Genomic DNA, 19,845 nt, shown 5'->3' with positions numbered 1-19,845 from the left:
GAGGTCACACCAGATATTGACTGGTTTTCTGATCCCCGCCCCTACTTTAACCTTTTTTTTTAAGGCATCTGAACAGATGCATATCTGTATTCCCAGTCATGTGAAATCCATAGTTTAGGGCCCAATTTATTAATTTCTATTGATTTCCTTATATGAACTGTAACTCAGTAAAATCTTATTGCTTTTTTATTTTTGTTCAGTGTAGTATTTGATATTTGTTTACATGTAAAATTCTTATTACCTCACATTTAAAAGATTGCAGGGGAGATTTCTTTATTACGGTCCTATAACATTTCCCTGATTTGCATTAAATGTTTTTTGTTAAGGGTTAATATAGGTGGCGACTTGGTGGGAATCAGGGCTCCTAAGGTCCTGTCAAGCATTACAACTAGTCAGTGCTTCCCTTTTATGTGTTTTATGCTCTTTAAAACCAAAGTCAATATACTCCTATTGTACAACTGTTGCTGTATTTTTGTGAATATCAGGGTTGTATGTCAGTAATTGTTATTTCTCCTAATTTGCCATCGATATAGTCAGCCCTCGTGAGGGCACCTTTAGGGCACCTCGTGAGCCCATTTGTACCCACAGTTGCTACACACAGCAATTTTGTATTTCCTTAAAGCACATTGATCTGTTTGTTTATTTGTACTTCAGAATAATCCAGAGTCTCTGTACTACAGGTGCATGACATCTTGATTAGGCAAAAGGGAAGCAGAAACTTGAGTGCTGTGGAGAAATGTCTGGAACACTATTAATAACTGAGACGCCCTCAGAATACAGTATGTACTATACACAGCCTGCACTGAATAACATCAGGCTCTGCGGTACCCCATTATGACCATACATTACTGTGTAGTCTTTTAGCTGACACTTATCCAATGCACCTTCTACAAATGCATTCAGCTAAGGAATGGGAAACAACCACATCCCCATAAATGTTGTGATAGAAATCCACATTGAACTGCCTATTGTAGGAAAGAATGAGTTGTTGCAGTTACATAAACACCACAATTCGAGTATTCGAAAGAGTAATTGCTAATAAAAACATTTATTGGACTTTGTTTTGTTTTCCATTTTCTCTCCCACATCCACTGTACAATCCCACTCTGCGACATTAAAGTTCAATGATGTGAGTTCACTTTACAATGATCTCACATCAGATGTATTTCTCGTTAAACCAGAATAACCTGAGGTTTGATTAAAACAGGATCAGAACAAACTTGTAAAACCTAAAATACATGTTACTATGTGGAAAGGAATCAGCTGGGAAAAGACAGTGTAGGGGGCTGTTGAAAACAAATTAAATTAATACCCAGGGGGTGGTGTTGGGCCCTCTGTGCCCAATTGGAGTGTATTGGATAAGGTCTGCATTGAAACAGACTATTACAAACACATAAGGCCCCCCACCACTAGACCGGAGGGCAACCTTAAAACTAAACCAAGCAAATATGTATCTTAACAACCCAGTTTAACACAACCATTAGATTATTTCATATGGTGTTTCAGATGATGAGCAACATGAGACATTTCAGTTGGACATAGTAAAACCAGCAAACATTTACAAAACATTCTAAAAGTACATTGATTTAACGGGTCAAGTGTGCCATTAGTCAATGCTAGCCATCTCTTCAATTACATTCATTTTGCTGATAAGAGAGAATTTATTGAGTTCAATTGACGTTTTAAGGTTGCCCTCAGGTCTTGAAGAAAGTCTAAAAGATGAATTCACACTCTTCCCCCCTCGAATCTGATAGAACTTTGTTTTTAAATATTTTCTTTCAGCTTGGGAAACAGTGCTGTCTTACCCTGTCTATCACTTTTCAAAACAACCTCCCTTCCCAAGAGAACAGATAGCGCCATTTGTGAAGCACTGTACAACCTGCAGAGTATTCTGATTGCCAGAGGTGCCATGGGGTTGGTGAATACTGCCAGAAAGAGGTGTAATAAGTGAACTCTGCCTTAATTGATAGCGGTGTCGTCAGTCAGTGATGAAAGGGGCTGCAGTACCCTATTACTAATCTACCGACCCTGGTCATTTGCATACTGTACATATTCTAACCTGCTAGGCCAGATTAGAGTGGTTACATTACAGAAGGACCTTGCTTGCCATGGAGTGTTGTCTTTTGTTTTGGATAATTCCGTCAGACAATGCGAGTGCCCCACATTTTAGAACCAAAAAATGGACATGATTTCTTTACAAAACCAAGTCATCTTCAATATCTCAAGACAACTACCATGGCTCAACGAAAGGAAAAAAATAACCTTGGTGTCACTGACTTGAACCGGCTAAATCCAGCAAAGGCCCTTTAATGTTTTCATAAGTGTACTATATATTTAGCATCCAACTCCCCTATTCCGCCCCCCTTTTGTTATTCTTTGTCCTCATCCTACTCCTTCCCTCTTCATCTTTACCCGGATTTGTTGGCCCCCACCAGGTTCATGAGTCCGTCCGTGCTCATGGACTTGGGGCGCTCCAGGGGGAAGCCCAGGGCTCGGCTCCAGATCAGCTGGGCCAGCACCCCCAGTGCTCGGGACACGCCGAACAGCACCGTGTAGTAGTTCATCTCTGTCATCCCATAGTACTGTTAGGACAGGAGAGGGGGGGGGTGTTAATTGCACAGAACAAAGTATTTCATTATTGCGCTCCCAATTGTATGTGATACATAATGGCTTTGCAGGAAGATGAGGGACAGCTCAAGTAGAGGAGAAGAGCGCCCAGACTTTTGTTTTTCTGACAGTTCACTAAGATGGAACAAACTATGAAAAGAAGCTCATATTAGACCTTTACATTTTCCTTCATCCCGTCAAGAGATGGAGGCCTTTCTTGTGACCTTCATGCAGTGTCGCGCCCAATCAGTTGAAAGTGTACTGCAATAGTAGGCTCCATCCTTCTGTAACCCCACCACTCACCTGCAGCAGCACTCCACTGTGGGCGTCCACATTGGGCCAGGGGTTCTTGGCCTTGCCCTGCTCCAGCAGCACGTTGGGCACGATCTTGTAGAGTTGGTGCACCAGTTTGAACATGGGGTCATCGGGAAGGTGCTTGAAGGCAAACTCCTGCTGGCAGGTGTACCTGGGGTCTGTCCTCCTCAGGACGGCATGGCCGTAACCTGGAACCACCTGAGAGAACGCAAACAGAAGGTCAAAAAGGTAGGATTACTATCTTTGAGGTTACATATCATTCCCCTTGCAGCTTATTCCTCAAATGAAAGTGTAAATGCATCCTTTATGTACACCTGTTCACTACACTTTTAGGTAGATGGAAAAGTTTCCTGACCTTGACTCATTGACCCAACTTAGCATGCACCTCCAGTCCAGACCACTTACCCTTCCAGACTTGAGGGTGTTCCAGATGTAGTCTCTCATGGCCTCGTCAGACACCTCTCCTCCCATCTCCTTCTGCAGGGCCGTCAGCCATACCAGCACCTCCTACAAGGGGCATAGGTCAGAGGTAAGGCAGGGGCTCACTCCAACCAACACAAAATCACTGCTTTCATTCTCCATTTTCACTACTGAGCTTATTATAGTTCCATAGTCATCCTCTCTCTCCATTATGTTAATGGAGAGGGAGGATGAAAGCCTTGCTTTGAATGAAAACAAATACCTTTATCCAAAAGTGTCTGCTAAATAGCACACATACATATAAATACACACTACCATTCAGACATGGAGTCACTTAGAAATGTCCTTGTTTTTGAAAAAAAAGAAGCAATTTGTCATTAAAAAAAAAAAAAAATCGAATTGATCAGAAATACAGTGTAGACGTTGTAAATGACAATTGTACGGCTGATTTAATGGAATATCTACATAGGCGTACAGAGGCCACTTATCAGCAACCATCACTCCTGTGTTCCAATTGGCACGTTGTTAGCTAATCCAAGTTTATCGTTTTAAAAAAGCTAAGTGATCATTAGAAAACCCTTTTACAATTATGTTAGCATAGCTGAAAACTTCTGATTAAAGAAGCAATAAAACCTGCCGCCTTTAGACTAGTTGAGTATCTGGAACATCAGCATTTGTGGGTTTGATTACAAAATGGCCAGAAACAGAACTTTCTTCTGAAACTCGTCAGGCTATCCTTGTTCTGAGAAATTAAGGCTATTCCATGCGAGAAATTGCCAGGAAACTGAAGATCTCGTACAAATCTGTGTACTACTCCCTTCACAGAACAGTGCAAACTGGTTCTAACAAGAATAGAAAGGAGTGGGAAGACCTGGTGCACAACTGAGCAAGAGGACAAGTACATGTGTCTAGTTTGAGAAAGATGCCTCAAGTCCTCAACTGGCAGCTTCATTAAATAGTACCCGCAAAACACCCGTCTCAACATCAACAGTGAAGAGGCGAATCTGGGATGCTGGCCTTTTAGGCAGAGTTGCAAAGAAAAATCCATATCTCCAGACTGGCCAATACAAATAAATGATTAAGATGGGCAAAAGACACTGGACAGAGGAAGATTGGGGAAAAGTGTTATGGACAGACAAATCTAAATTTGAGGTGATCAAAGAACATCCGTGAGACACAGAAAAAATGAAAAGCTGGAGGAGTGCTTGACGCCATCTGTCAAGCATAGTGGAGGCAATGTGATGTTCTGGGGGTGCTTTGGTGGTGGTAAAGTGGGATATTTGTACAGGGTAAAGGAGATCTTGAAGAAGGAAGGCTATCACTCCATTTTGCAAAGGCATGCCATACCCTGTAGACGGCGCTTAATCTTCAGGCTAGGGTCTATTTTTCTCCACTTCCTGTCTGACTGACGTGCCCCAAGTAAACTGCCTGTTACTCAAGCCCAGAAGCCAGATATGGATATAATTGGTACCACTGGATAGAAAACACTTTGAAGTTTGTAGAAATGTTAAAATAATGTATGCCACGATAACACAATTGATATGGTGGGAGAAAATCCAAAGAAAAACCAACCAGGAAAAAAATTGAGCCCATGCTCTTACAATGGAAAGCTATGGGTCATTGCAATTCCAGCCCCCAGATTGCAATTCATATGGCTTCCACTACACGTCAGTGTTCAAGGTTTCAGCCTAGTTTCTTCCCAAACAAGGAAGAATTTTGAGTTTTGGTACTGGGAGTTAGAGTTGGAAATCAGTCTGTGTGTGTGCGACGATGCACACCTGCTTATTTTGCTTTTCTATTCTATTGAACATAACCATAGCCCCCCGGGGCGGCAGGGTAGCCTAGTGGTTAGAGCGTTGGACTAGTAACCGGAATCCCCGAGCTGACAAGGTACAAATCTGTCGTTCTGCCCCTGAACAGGCAGTTAACCCATTGTTCCTAGGCCGTCATTGAAAATAAGAATTTGTTCTTAACTGACTTGCCTAGTTAAATAAAAGGTAAAATTAAAAATACTTCTTTCCGTATGAAATAGTATAGTTTGATTACATTTTTGATTACTTATTTTGACTTGTTTTAACAAAGTTTGGCGGTAGCTTTTTGAATTCCTTTCTCTGCATGTTGAACGAGTGGATTACTGAAATCAATGGTGCCAACAAAACTGACTTTTTGGGATGTAAAGAAGGATTTTATCTAACAAAACAACCATGCATGTTGTAGCTGGGACCCATTGGATTGCAAATCAGAGGAAGATTATCAAAAAGTGAATATTTTAAATCACCATTTGTGATTTTATGAAGCCTGTGCAGGTAAAAAAATATTTTGAGGGGCGCCGTCCTCAAATAATCATATGGCATGCTTTCCCTGTAAAGCCTATTGTAAATCGGACAATTCAGTTAGATGAACAAGACTAAGCTTTTAACCGATATAAGACACTTGTATGTACCTAAATGTTTAATATCCATCATTTTAAATGATTATTTATTTGAATTGCGCGCCCTACGATTTCACCGGAAGTTGTCGACGGGTGTCCCGCTGATGGGACGCCTAGCCCTAAGAAGCCAATTTCCTCCTACAACAGGACAATGACCCAAAGCACAGCTCCAAACTATGCAATAATTATTTAGCGAAGAAGCAGTCAGCTGGTATTCTGTCTATAATGGAGTGGCCAGCAGTCACCGGATCTCAACCCTATTGAGCTGTTGTGGGAGCAGCTTGACCGTATAGTACGTAAGAAGTGCCCATCAAGCCAATCAGGAAGCATGGTTAAATCTCTTCAGAAAACATCAACAAATTGACAACTAGAATGCCAAAGGTCTGCAAGGCTGTAATTGCTGTAAATGGATTCTTTGACGAACATAATTTAAAAATCATTATTTATAACCATGTCAACATTTTGAATATATTTCCTATTCATTTTGAAACTCCTTTCATGTATGTTTTCATGGAAAACAAGGACATTTAAGTGACCCCAAACTTTTCAACAGTAGTGTATACACACACAACCAGTAGATTTATAGAGTATATTTTATATTCTTCAAAGTAGCCACCCTTTGCCTTGATGAAAGCTTTGCGCACACACAATCAGCTTCACCTGGAATGGTTTTCCAACAGTCTTGAAGGAGTTCCCACATTTGCTGGGTTGAGGTTGGGTGATTGTGGAGGCCAGGTCATCTGATGCAGCACTCCATCACTCTTTTTTGGTCAAATAGCCCTGTGTTGGGTCATTGCACTGTTGAAAAACAAACGAAAGTCCCACTAGGCGCAAACCAGATGGGATGGCATATCGCTGCAGAGTGCTGTGGTAGCCATGCAGCTTAAGTGTGCCTTGAATTCCAAATAAATCACTGACAGTGTCACCAGCAAAGCACCCCCACACCCTTACACCACCACCTCCATGCTTCCCGGTGGGAACAAAATGCGGAGATCATCCGTTCACCTACTCTGTCTCAAAGACACGGCGGTTGGAACCAAAAATCTCATTTGGACTCATCAGACCAAAGGACAGATTTCCACCGGTCTTATGCCCATTGCTTACATTTCTTGGCCCAAGCAAGTTTCTTATTGGTGTCCTTTCAGCAGTGGTTTCTATGCAGCAATTCGACCATGAAGGCCTGATTCACGCACTTCTGTTTCAAACCCCCCCCCCCCCCCCCCCCCCCCCCCCTTTCATGGTATCCAATTGTTAGTAGCTACTATCTTGTCTCATCGCTACAACTCCCGTACAGGAGAGATGAAGGACGAAAGTCATGCGTCCTCCGATACACAACCCAACCAGACGCACTGCTTCTTAACACAGCGCGCATCCAACCCGTAAGCCAGTTAACACTGTGCACCTGGCAACCTTGGTTAGCGCACACTGCTCCCGGCCCGCCACAGGAGTCGCTGGTGCGCGATGAGACAAGGGCCGACCGGCCAAACCCTCCCTAACCAGGACGACGCTAGGCCAATTGTGCGTCGCCCCACAGACCTCCCGGTCGCGGCCGGTTACGACAGAGCCTGGGCGCGAACCCAGGGTCTCTGCACTGCAGCCCTTAACCACTGCGCCACCCGGGAGGCCCCATTTTCCTCTTAACAATTTGTTGATGTATCTTGTTTGGGATGCAATTTCTGAGGCTGCAGCAGAGGTAACTGTGGGCCTTCCTTTTCTGTGGCAGTCCTCATGAGAGCCAATTTCTTCATAGTGCTTGATGGTTTTTGCGACTGCACCTGAAGAAACTTAAATTTCCGCATTAAAGTAATAGACTCATCTCTTTGCTTATTTGAGCTGTTCTTGCCAAAATATGGACTTCGTATTTTACCAAATAGGGCCATGTTCTGTATACCAGCCCTACCTTTTCACAACACAACTGATTGGCTCAAATGCATTAAGGAAATTCCACAAATTAACTTAACAAGGCACACCTGTTCATTTAAATGCATTACAGGTGACTACCTCATGAAGCTGGTTGAGAGAATGCCAAGAGTGTACAATGCTGTCATCAAGGCAAAGGTTCTACTTTGAAGAACCTCAAATATAAAATATTTTGATTTGTTTAACTTCTCTAGGGTAGGGGGCAGCATTGGGGATTTTGGATGAAAAGCGTGCCCAAATTAAACTGCCTGCTACTCAGCCATAAAAGCTAGAATATGCATATAATTAGTAGATTTGGATAAACTCTGAAGTTTCTAAATCTGTTTGAATGATGTATGTGAGTATAACAGAACTCATATGGCAGGCAAAAACCTGAGAAAAAAATCCAACCAGGAAGTGGAAAATCTGAGGTTTGAAGATTTAACTCTTGGCCTATCGAATGCAGTGTCTATGGGGTCATGTTGCACTTCCTAAGGCTTCCACTAGATGTCAGTCTTTAGAACCTTGTTTGATGCTTCTACTGTGAAGTGGGGGAGAATGAGAGGGGAATGAGTCAGAGGTCTGCCAGAGAGCCACGAGCTGTCTCACGCGTTCACGTGAGAGCGAGCCTTGTTCCATTGCATATCTACAGACAAAGGAATTCTCCTGTTGGATCATTATTGAAGATTTATGTTTATGTAACATTATTAAAGATTGATTCTATACTTCGTTTGACATGTTTCTACGGACTGTAATAACGTTTTGGACTTTTCGTCCATACTTTCCGCTGGACTTGTACACGCGTCGTGAGTTTGGATTGTGTACTGAACGCGCGAACAACAAGAAGGTATTTTGGACATGAATGGACATTATCGAACAAAACAAACATTTGTTTAACTGGGATTCCTGAGAGTGCATTCTGATGAAGATCATCAAAGGTAAGTGAATTTATTATTTCTGACGTCTGACTCCAACATGGCATGGTGTGCTTTTTCCGTAAAGTTTTTTTGAAATCTGACACAGCGGTTGCATTAAGGAGAAGTGTATCTATAAATCCATGCATAACAGTTGTGTCTTTTAGCAATGTTTATTATGAGTATTTCTGTAAACTGATGTGGCTCTCTGCAAAATCACTGGATGTTTTGGAACTACTGAACGTAACCCGCCAATGTAAACTCAGGTTTTTGGATATAAATATGAACTTTACCGAACAAAATATACATGTATTGTGTAACATGAAGTCCTATGATGAAGATCATCAAAGGTTAGTGGTTCATTTTATCTATATTTCTGCTTTTTGTGACTCCTCTTTGGCAGGAAAAATGGCTGTTTTTCTGTGACTTGGCTCTGACTTAACATAATCGTTTGGTTTGCTTTTGTCGGAAAGCCTTTTTGAAATCGGACACTGTGGCTGGATTTGCAACAAGTATCTTTAAAATAGTGTAAAATACATGTATGTTTGAGGAATTTTAATTATGGGATTTCTGTTTTGAATTTGGTGCCCTGCAGTTTCACTGGCTGTTGGCGAGGTGGGACGCTACCATCTCACGTACCCTAGACGTTAACACCGTTTTGGTTACTACATGATTCCATATGTTATTTCATAGTTTTGATGTCTTCACTATTATTATACAATGTAGAAAATAGTCAAAATAAAGAAACCCTGGAATGAGTAGGTGTTTCTAAACTTTTGACTGGTACTGTGTGTGCCAAGTGTACAATACATTAGGGACACCTACTCTTTCCATGAGTGACCAGCTGAACGCTATGATCCCTTAAATATTAAATCCACTTCAATCAGTGTAGATGGAGAGGATACAGGTTAAATTAGGATTTGTAAGCATTCAGACAATTGAGACATGGATTGTGTGTGTGCCATTGAGGGTGAATGGGCAAGACAAAAAAACGTAAGTGCCTTTGAACAGGGTATGGTAATAATAAGTGCCAGGCACTCCAGTTTGAGTGTGTCAAGATCTGCAACGCTGCTGGGTTTTTCGCGCTCAATAGTTTTCCGTGTGCATGAAGAATCTAGACAATTTGACAACTGTGGGAAGCATTGGAGTCAACATGGGCCAGCATCCCTGTGGAATGCTTTCAACACCTTGTAGAGTCCATTCACTGACAAATTCAGGCCGTTCTGAGGGCAAATGGGGGCGCAATTCAATATTAGGAAGGTGTTCCTAATGTTTTGTACACTGTTTTCAGAATATTTACACACGTTAACTTTGACATTCGCATCCATACACACCTGGTTAGCCAGTCCATGAAGAGGTCCGGCCAAGCCGTTCATAGCTGCGCTGAAGGACAGGTAGGGGTCAGACAGGGCACTGCCCACTAAGTGGCTGGTGTGGGCACTCACATTACCACCCTCATGGTCACTATAGCAAAGGAGAAAAGGGGAGTGAATGAAAGAACACGTGATGCAGCCACATAACTGCATTGTGCAATGACAGAGCAGGAGCTGAATATGCACACCCTAAAGTTACCAAGGTAGAGACTAATGGATGATAAACTTAGAAAAAATGATTATGAATGAAGTAGCACTCTCTATAAATAAAAACTGACCTGTGAATGGTGAGGTACAGTCGCATGAGCTCAGTGAACGTGGCATCGCTGTAGCCCAGCATGTTGGTGAAGTTGTGGGACCAGTCCAGACTGGAGTCGATGGCGCCGATGCTGCTGCCCTCACGGTAAAGGTTGCGGTAAATCTTGGCCGCAACGCATGGCAGTTTAGCGATCAGATCCATGGAGTCTTCATAGACAAACTGAGAGAAGAGAATCATTTTCATGTCAATAGTGTAATCGGAAAGAAGGCACTCTTTCAACAGATTTTTAACACATTTGTTCAGATTCCACCATATTGACTTCTTATAACTGTGGCGCATTGACATTTTTCTACATTTCACAACGGTTTGTCCTATTGAACAACATGGTTTCCCACAAGTGTACACTGTTCAACATTCTTTAGGGTATGTTTCCTGAGCTCACCTCCCAGTACGTGGCCTTGTTGACTCCCTCGGAGTAGGCTCGGGCGAAGCTACTCTCACTGTTAAGAGCTGTGATGGCGGAGCTGAACTGAGACATGGGGTGGAGGTTGGTGGGGAAGTTATCCAGCATGGTGACCACGTGGGAGGGAAGAGCTGCACGCTTGGCCCACTCCTTGGACAGCCAGTTCACCTGGGGACAGACAATAGGTTCATTGGTTCATTGGTCAAGCTATGCACACCAAACGTAATGTAGTTTTGTATGCAAAATATAGTCCGTCACTAAACCAACATGGAAGCAAACCTTTTCCCAGAGGTCCCAGAGATAAGATCAAGAGCTATTGTCTGTGGTTAAACTTTGTGTCTTATTGAATATATACATAATGTGAGCTGTACCATTATGCAAAGGGTTGTTGTAACAACATGTTAAGCTGATGTGCCATACTCTCTCTCCATAATGAGTTACCTAGCTAACATTCACCTGTTCCTCTGTGGGCACCTGGCCTGTCACCAGCAGCCAGAACAGACCTTCGGGCAGTGGCTCGGCACCTCCTGGAGCCTTGGGCAACAGCTGCTGGCACTCTGGAATGCTGTAACCACGGAAACGAATTCCCTAAAAAAAAGTTTGAAAAAATGGTATCTACACTCCCCTCCATATGCGTGTGTGTGTGTGTGTGGGGGGGGGGGGGGTCTATACCCATCATGAGGCAACAGTACAGAAAGTACCGTTTAGAAATGACAGCACTCATGTATCAAAGTAGTCCAAATATTAGTATTTGGTCCCATTATTCTTTGCACGCATTGACTAAATCAAGATTGTGACTCTACAAACTCGGATGCATTTGCAGTTCGTTTTGTAACTGAATGATAACTGAAGCAAACTTCCTTATAAGTGAGTAGATAAGATGTTTCTAAAGACTTCTAAATTATTCCTGATAATGCCAAGATTAAGAAAAATCATGAACGAATCATGAACAATGATGAGTAGGAAAGTTAGAGGCTACAACAAAACATGCTTACCTCACCATTACCAATAACAGGGGAGGTATGATCTTTATGCCTCTATTCTTCACTCATTATCCATAATCCTGGTAGCATCCACATGAATGTAGAAGTGTACAGAAACATCTATTCTTACTTACAATAAAAGTGACAACAAAAATACAGAATTCAGTTCCTATTGGGGAAAAAAATTATTCAAAACAAACCGCAAATGCAGCCAACAAGTTTACAAAAAATAATGTTTGCATCTTTTTAATAATGCACTTACAGTTGAAGTCGGGAGTTTACATACACTTAGGTTGGCGTCTTTAAAACTCGTTTTCTCCACAAATTTCTTGTAAGCAAATTATAGTTTTGGCAAGTCGGTAAGAACATCTACTTTGTGCATGACAAGTAATTTTTCCAACAATTGTTTACAGACAGATTATTTCACTGTATCACAATTCCAGTTTAAATACACTAAGTTGACTGTGCCTTTCAACAGCGTGGAAAATTCCAGAAAATTATGTCAAGACTTCAGAAACTTCTGATAGGCTAATTGACATCATTTGAGTCAATTGGAGGTATACCTGTGGATGTATTTCAAGGCCTACCTTCAAACCCTGTGCCTCTGCTTGACATCATGGGAAAATCTAAAGAAAATCAGCCAAGACCTCAATTGTAGACTTCCACAAGTCTGGTTCATCCGTGGGAGCAATTTCCAAACACCTGAAGGTACCATGTTCATCTGTACAAACAATAGTACGCAAGTATAAACACCATAGGCCCACGTAGCCGTCATACCGCTCGGGAAGGAGACGCGTTCCGTCTCCTAGAGATGAACGTACTTTGGAGCAAAAAGTGCAAATCAATCCCAGAACAACAGCAAAGGACCTTGTGAAGATGCTGGAGTAAACAGGTACAAAAGTATCTATATCCACAGTAAAACGAGTCCTATATCGACATAACCTGAAAGGCCGCTCAGCAAGGAAGAAGCCACTGCTCCAAAACCGCCATAAAAAAGCCAGACTACGGTTTGCAACTGCACATGGGCACAAAGACCGTACTTTTTGGAGAAATTTCCTCTGGTCCGATGAAACAAAAATAGAACTGTTTGGCCATAATGACTATTGGAGGAAAAAGGGGGAGGCTTGCAAGCCGAAGAACACCATCCCAACCGTGAAGTACGGGGGTGACAGCATCATGTTGTGGGGGTGCTTTGCTGCAGGAGGGACTGGTGTGCTTCACAAAATAGATGGCATCATGAGGAAAGGAGAATTGTGGATATATTGAAGCAACATCTCAAGACATCAGTTAAAGTTAAAGCTTGGTTGCAAATGGGTCTTCCAAATGGACAATGACCCTAAGCAAACTTCCAAAGTTGAGGCAAAATGGCTTAAGGACAAAGTCAAGGTATTGGAGTGGCCATCAAAGCCCTGACCCCAGTCCTATAGAAAATTTGTGGGCAGAACTGAAAAAGCGTGTGCGAGCAAGGAGGCCAACAAACCTGACTCAGTTACACCAGCTCTGTCAGGAGGAATGGGCCAAAATTCACCCAACTTATTGTGGGAAGCATCTGGAAGGCTACCCAAAACGTTTGACCCAAGTTAAACAATTTAAAAGGCAATGCTACCAAATACTAATTGAGTGTATGTAAACTTCTGACCCACTGGGAATATGATGAAAGAAATAAAAGCTTAAATAAATTTACTAGGATTAAATGTCAGGAATTGTGCAAAACTAAGTTTAAATGTATTTGGCTTAGATATATATATATACAGTGCCTTGCGAAAGTATTCGGCCCCCTTGAACTTTGCGACCTTTTGCCACATTTCAGGCTTCAAACAAAGATATAAAACTATTTTTTTTGTGAAGAATCAACAAGTGGGACACAATCATGAAGTGGAACGACATTTATTGGATATTTCAAACTTTTTTAACAAATCAAAAACTGAAAAATTGGGCGTGCAAAATTATTCAGCCCCTTTACTTTCAGTGCAGCAAACTCTCTCCAGAAGTTCAGTGAGGATCTGAATGATCCAATGTTGACCAAATCTACCAAGAACTGGCCGTCCCTCTAAACTTTCAGCTCATACAAGGAGAAGACTGATCAGAGATGCAGCCAAGAGGCCCATGATCACTCTGGATGAACTGCAGAGATCTACAGCTGAGGTGGGAGACTCTGTCCATAGGACAACAATCAGTCGTATATTGCACAAATCTGGCCTTTATGGAAGAGTGGCAAGAAGAAAGCCATTTCTTAAAGATATCCATAAAAAGTGTCGTTTAAAGTTTGCCACAAGCCACCTGGGAGACACACCAAACATGTGGAAGAAGGTGCTCTGGTCAGATGAAACCAAAATTGAACTTTTTGGCAACAATGCACAATGTTATGTTTGGCGTAAAAGCAACACAGCTCATCACCCTGAACACACCCTATCCCCACTGTCAAACATGGTGGTGGCAGCATCATGGTTTGGGCCTGCTTTTCTTCAGCAGGGACAGGGAAGATGGTTAAAATTGATGGGAAGATGGATGGAGCCAAATACAGGACCATTCTGGAAGAAAACCTGATGGAGTCTGCAAAAGACCTGAGACTGGGACGGAGATTTGTCTTCCAACAAGACAATGATCCAAAACATAAAGCAAAATATACATTGGAATGGTTCAAAAATAAACATATCCAGGTGTTAGAATGGCCAAGTCAAAGTCCAGACCTGAATCCAATCGACTGCTGTTCACAAATGCTCTCCATCCAACCTCACTGAGCTCGAGCTGTTTTGCAAGGAGGAATGGGAAAAAATGTCAGTCTCTCGATGTGCAAAACTGATAGACATACCCCAAGCGACTTACAGCTGTAATCGCAGCAAAAGGTGGCGCTACAAAGTATTAACTTAAGGGGGCTGAATAATTTTGCACGCCCAATTTTTCAGTTTTTGATTTGTTAAAAAAGTTTGACATATCCAATAAATGTCGTTCCACTTCATGATTGTGTCCCACTTGTTGTTGATTCTTCACAAAAAAATACAGTTTTATATCTTTATGTTTGAAGCCTGAAATGTGGCAAAAGGTCGCAAAGTTCAAGGGGGCCGAATACTTTCGCAAGGCACTGTATATTTATATTACATACATCAGATTAAAACATAATTTGTGACGAAATAATAAATGTTATGTGCCTCATTTGCATATATACACTGGGTGCATTTGCATGCATTAATATACAGGGATGCAACCACCAAAAACCTCCCTCAGTCTGTTTAGTTATTATTCAAATACCTTTGACCCCACATTGACATTACATAACCCATAGGCCCTATGTCACATGACTTATAAGCCAATATCCGTAAGTGGTGCTGAAAGGCTGCAAAATATTCTCAGCTAATGTAAGTTTATTTTTTTATTTTACCTTTAACTAGGCAAGTCAGTTAAGAACAAATTCTTATTTTCAATGACGGCCTAGGAACACTGGGTTAACTGTCTGTTCAGGGGCAGAACGACAGATTTTGTACCTTGTCAGCTCGGGGATTTGAACTTGCAACCTTTCGATTACTAGTCCAATGCTCTAACCACTAGGCTACCCTGCCGTATGGTGGGACTTAAGGTCAAGTCACTGTTTAAGTAGCTAGTTGTCTAGCTTCAAGCATCAGACACAGGATGGTTTTTATTTAGTTCCATTTCATTTAGTACTATCCAATTCATTTGCATTCTGCCATCTCCCTCAGGGGAGTACTAAGCAAGTGTGGAAATCATTCTCTTCCAAAACAATTATCTTCAGCTCAGCCATGGGAAATGAATCACTAAAGGGCATGCCTAAATGTTGTGTCATCTAGGCAATTCTTTTGTTCATTTTTGGTTTAAAAAAATCCTAATATCACTAAGAATTCAGCAAAAAATGTGTTTAATATAGGAAATCTGTTCCCAAGTTTCCCACAAATTTCAAAAAAATAAAAATAATAATAACTATGTGATCGTGTCTCAATGTAATCAAGGTATGAAATTATTATTTGGCTTAGTTGTCATCAATTTGCAGTGTACAAATGATTATAATTGTGTTCCAGCCCACCAACCAAACAAACAAATCAGTCTACAGCTGAATCTAGTTGCCTACCCCCCTAAGTGTAAACAATGTAAGATGCCAACAAGCAACTGAAAATGGCTAAAATGCCCAATCTATCCCCCTACCTGATACTGAGCTTGCATTCAGTTCTCTGTCCAGGGCCTTTCCCTGCACAGACTAACTCACCTCATCTGCATCCAGCACTGAGGTCTCATACACCAGGCCCTTCATACCTCTCATCCCACCGTAGATCTGTAAAGACAAGGGCACACACACTTAACATCAACAGCTACCATATTCACACGACAACTGGCACTGAAAGGGGTACATCTATAATGTAGAATGTTTACAAATGACAGTTGAACTGAATGTACCATATCCACAGTGATTGAGCCGATGTTGGTTTTGCCATACTGCGTTTTGAAATTCTTAATCCTACTCTGTTCTTTAGGGACGAGATCCAAAAGCACATCTCTCAGGTTCTGCAACGGCACAGAGAAAATACAATACGTCACACATAAAAAGACAACTCATTTATGAGGGCCACTCAGTTCAAAACATCACAGCACTGCTAGGTAAAAGGCATATGTGTGTAAATCAAATTGAAAAACGAAGGAGGTCCAGTCAGAGTACTTACTGTTGATGTAGTGGCATTTCTGGAAGCGGCGAAGAGACATGCTGTGCTCTGAGAGGCACAAGAAGGTGTCAAGAGAGGCAATCAGTCAAAACAGGTTGAATTGCCGACATGTATCACAGACAGGCAGTCATCAGAGAAAGGCTTCAAGTTTAAAAAATGAGGGGCGTTAGTCCTCACTTAAACATCAGCAAGCCTCAATGCACTGCAAGGTATCCCCAACAATGACCTAGGCTGCATCCCTAACAATGACCTAGGCTGCATCCCTAACAATGACCTAGGCTGCATCCCTAACAATGACCTAGGCTGCATCCCTAACAATGACCTAGGCTGCATCCCTAACCATGACCTAGCCTGTATCACTAACAATGACCTAGCCTGTATCACTAACAATGACCTAGCCTACCTAATCACTACAGGAGAGAAACTGAAGTGTTAGTTCCATGACAAAGGATAACAAACAAATTGCTGAACGATAGACGTGTGCAGTGGCAAATAGCCCTACATATGCCAATGCATTTATGTATTCTAACGTAGAACTGATTCAGTCAAAGCATTGCTCACAGCACTGTATCTAAAGATCATCCATGTTCTAAGTGTTTTAGGGCCATAAGGACACAACCACATGTTGTTGTTGTTTTTTTATACCTCAAGTCATTATGTATCTGACCTTTGATTTACAGAAAAATAGAGCTTTGCCCAACTGGAAACAAGATGCCTTCACACAATCAAGAAATATTGGAAAAGTTAGGTAGCCTGTACAATTCACTCAAACGCAACTATTCTAATGTTATGTGCTGCTATGTGTTCCAGCTAATCAAACATGGCTGGTCCTCTTTTGCTTTACATTACAAGAGATGCCTTTTCCAGAAGAGTTAGTCAACGAAAGACTGTAATTTGCCTCCTGCTGTGAGTAACATTGTGGGAATGAAGCTGCATTGCAAGATATTGTAACCTACTTTATAGTTGGTTACTAGTACATGCCTAAAACCTACTGTAGTGTACAAGCAACTGACGTTGGACAGCCGGTATCTGATTGAATCAACTCTGAGTCCTTGGCACAATATCAAGGCAGTGAAGGCCCACATAAGTACGATTCAGTATCAGCTAGATGTCGTTTTTTATAATTATCCCAGATTGTCATTACAAACTAAAACTGGAGCTAGTGTGCTAGTTCGCTAGGTAGCTACGAAAATCAAGCCTAGCCTTTAGCTAATTAGTGTTATCAAACATGGTAAGTTAGCTACTATACACATTACCGTGCTAGCTTCATAGTTTAGTCTATATACTTTATAGTCTACGGTACATAGCTTAACGTCCGCTGGCTAACTAGTAAAACATAACGTTAGTTGGATTTGGCTACCTGAATGTGAACTTGTTCTAAAGTTAGCTCCTTAGTTAACTACACATCACTTAGCTAAGGCCTAGTCTTAAATTAGCTAACTACGATAGCTAAATGCTAACTTCGTTTGTTCTTATTGACAAGTGGCTAACCAAAGTTTTAGCATGCTAGCTAACGTTATGGCATGGGGCGGGACAATGCAGCGCCCATATCCTTTATCGTTCTCACCTTCGTTGAATTTAAGAGCTTCGGGGTAAACCTGTAGGCGGACAGTAGGGACATGGTGAATGTGACGAGTTTGTGTCGGTAAATTCTGACTGTGCTGGTAAAAATCCCCAGTACCTCGTTGAAGGTGCCCCTCCTGAGTTTGATGGTAGGTGAAGGTTGAGAGTGGAACAGGCCCACGAATGAGATTGGCTGGAAAAAGGCATGGTTTGGGTGACGTACATACCCACAATCTGCCTGTGGGTGGGTGTCTGTCTGGTTTATGAAGATTTTACACTATTGTGGAGAGATGTACTGTTTGGATTCTTTACATACAATAGAAATAAGCGGAATCATTTTTATGTAATTAATTTCATTATTCTTTTGGCCAAATTTCATATACACAAATGTAAATTTACAAACAGAAAACCACATTTTCGTACCCTACAAAAAGAAATTGAACTGTATTTTAAGACGGTTAAATGCTCTACTAACAAAAAAGCTGTTAGAATTGTAAGTATATGCATGTCCCTTAAGGTCCTTGTGTAATTGTAATGTGATATTGTACCCCCTAGCTCGATTGTCCATTGTTTGTAATCTATGTATGCTTGTGTTCCCTCATGTGCTTTATGTATTGATTTGTTGTTAATAAAAAATAAAAATAATAATAAAAAAATAATAAAAAATAAAAAAAGGGTGTCTGTCTGGCATAGAAAGAAGGAACAGGTTGTGGCCAACGATCAAGATAGCACGAAGTGAGGGGAAGGCTGCTTACTTCGTCGGAGGACGAGGTTTCATCAACGGTTCAGAAATCCATATTCCTCCCTAAAATCTCACCAGAAGGAACAGGTTGATGGTTTCAGCCATGGTATTCTCATTTTCCTTATGTGGTTTACCTAACAAGCATCGGGTGACTATTTTTCAGGAATACTCAGGTATTTCAATTTATTCGTTTGTTCTTGTATGACCAGAATACCTATTTTGTTTACAAACTTACGAAGAAGATTGAAAGCTGAATTTATGTTTTATGTATACAGTAACTAAGATACTGTTTTAAATGGCATACAGGTCTGCTCTGACTTTACACGGTTATTGTTCTATTTAGTTATTAATACTTATTTCCAAAAAAGGTCTTGGGAACGTTTATATGTTAAACATTTTGTTATTCAATTATTTTATGATTAGTTTTCATATGTACTTAAAATAGTAGGTACCCTTTTATTTAAATTATTATTTGTTTTATTTCTCAGAATAGTTCCTGATTACACTAAAGAGGGTTTTTAGTCTCTCTTTCTACAAGAATCCTTGGTTTGGTCTTGAACATCATTTTCAGTTGAGTTGAATTTCAAGGGTTATGGAATAAGCTATTTTCACTTTAAATTGACTTAAATGGTGCAGATCTCGGTTCCTTATCGTTTACGTTTACTGCTCCTACGTCTTTGACTCATCCTACTACAGTTTATACTGTAGTTTATATTATCTCTTAATGCTAGGGGGTTACGAAACAGTGTGAAGCGCAAGGCCTTATTTTTATTTGCTAAACAATTTCGAACAGATTTTTGCTTTTTTCAAGAGTCTCACTAAATTTTGGCTGATGCCAACTTCTGGAGGTCACAGTGGAGCAACGATATTTGGCTTTCCCATGGATCTGAACGCCCTGCTGGTGTCACTACAATGAAAAATACCTTTGGTGGTAATATTCTACACTCGGAAAGTGACCCCTTTGGTCACTTTATCTGTCTTGTGATCAGTTACAATGACATTACACTCATTACTGTAAACTTCTACGGGTACAACACCAAACATGAGAATGATGAGTTGCTTGAATCTATAGAGAAACATATACTTCATTGGTTATCTAAATTTCCCAATTTGTTATTATTGATAGGAGGGGACTTTAACATTACAATAGATCATTCAACTGATAGATGGCCCCCAGGTAGGCCAACCAATCAGAATTTGGGTTTAATA

General features: G+C 41.1%; 1 protein-coding gene across 1 annotated transcript; it reads right to left on the bottom strand.

Moving 5' to 3' along the window:
• Positions 1–1,019: 1,019 nt before the first annotated feature.
• LOC109891220 (citrate synthase, mitochondrial-like) lies at positions 1,020–18,109 on the bottom strand. The gene is made up of 12 exons (XM_031825348.1): positions 18,013–18,109; positions 17,899–17,929; positions 16,332–16,379; positions 16,069–16,176; positions 15,881–15,946; positions 11,138–11,269; positions 10,661–10,849; positions 10,238–10,437; positions 9,921–10,050; positions 3,328–3,429; positions 2,911–3,120; positions 1,020–2,582 (listed from the first exon to the last, which is right to left on the bottom strand). The coding sequence occupies exons 1-12, from the start codon at positions 18,099–18,101 to the stop codon at positions 2,409–2,411; spliced, it is 1,479 nt and encodes a 492-aa protein (XP_031681208.1). The 5' UTR covers positions 18,102–18,109; the 3' UTR covers positions 1,020–2,408.
• Between the last annotated feature and the right edge of the window lie 1,736 nt (positions 18,110–19,845).

The sequence above is a fragment of the Oncorhynchus kisutch genome, linkage group LG5 (genome assembly GCF_002021735.2).
Source record: "Oncorhynchus kisutch isolate 150728-3 linkage group LG5, Okis_V2, whole genome shotgun sequence".
NCBI classification, from domain to species: Eukaryota; Metazoa; Chordata; class Actinopteri; order Salmoniformes; family Salmonidae; genus Oncorhynchus; species Oncorhynchus kisutch.
The sequence above is the reverse complement of the archived record's forward strand: the minus strand, read 5'-3'. Positions and strand labels throughout refer to the sequence as shown.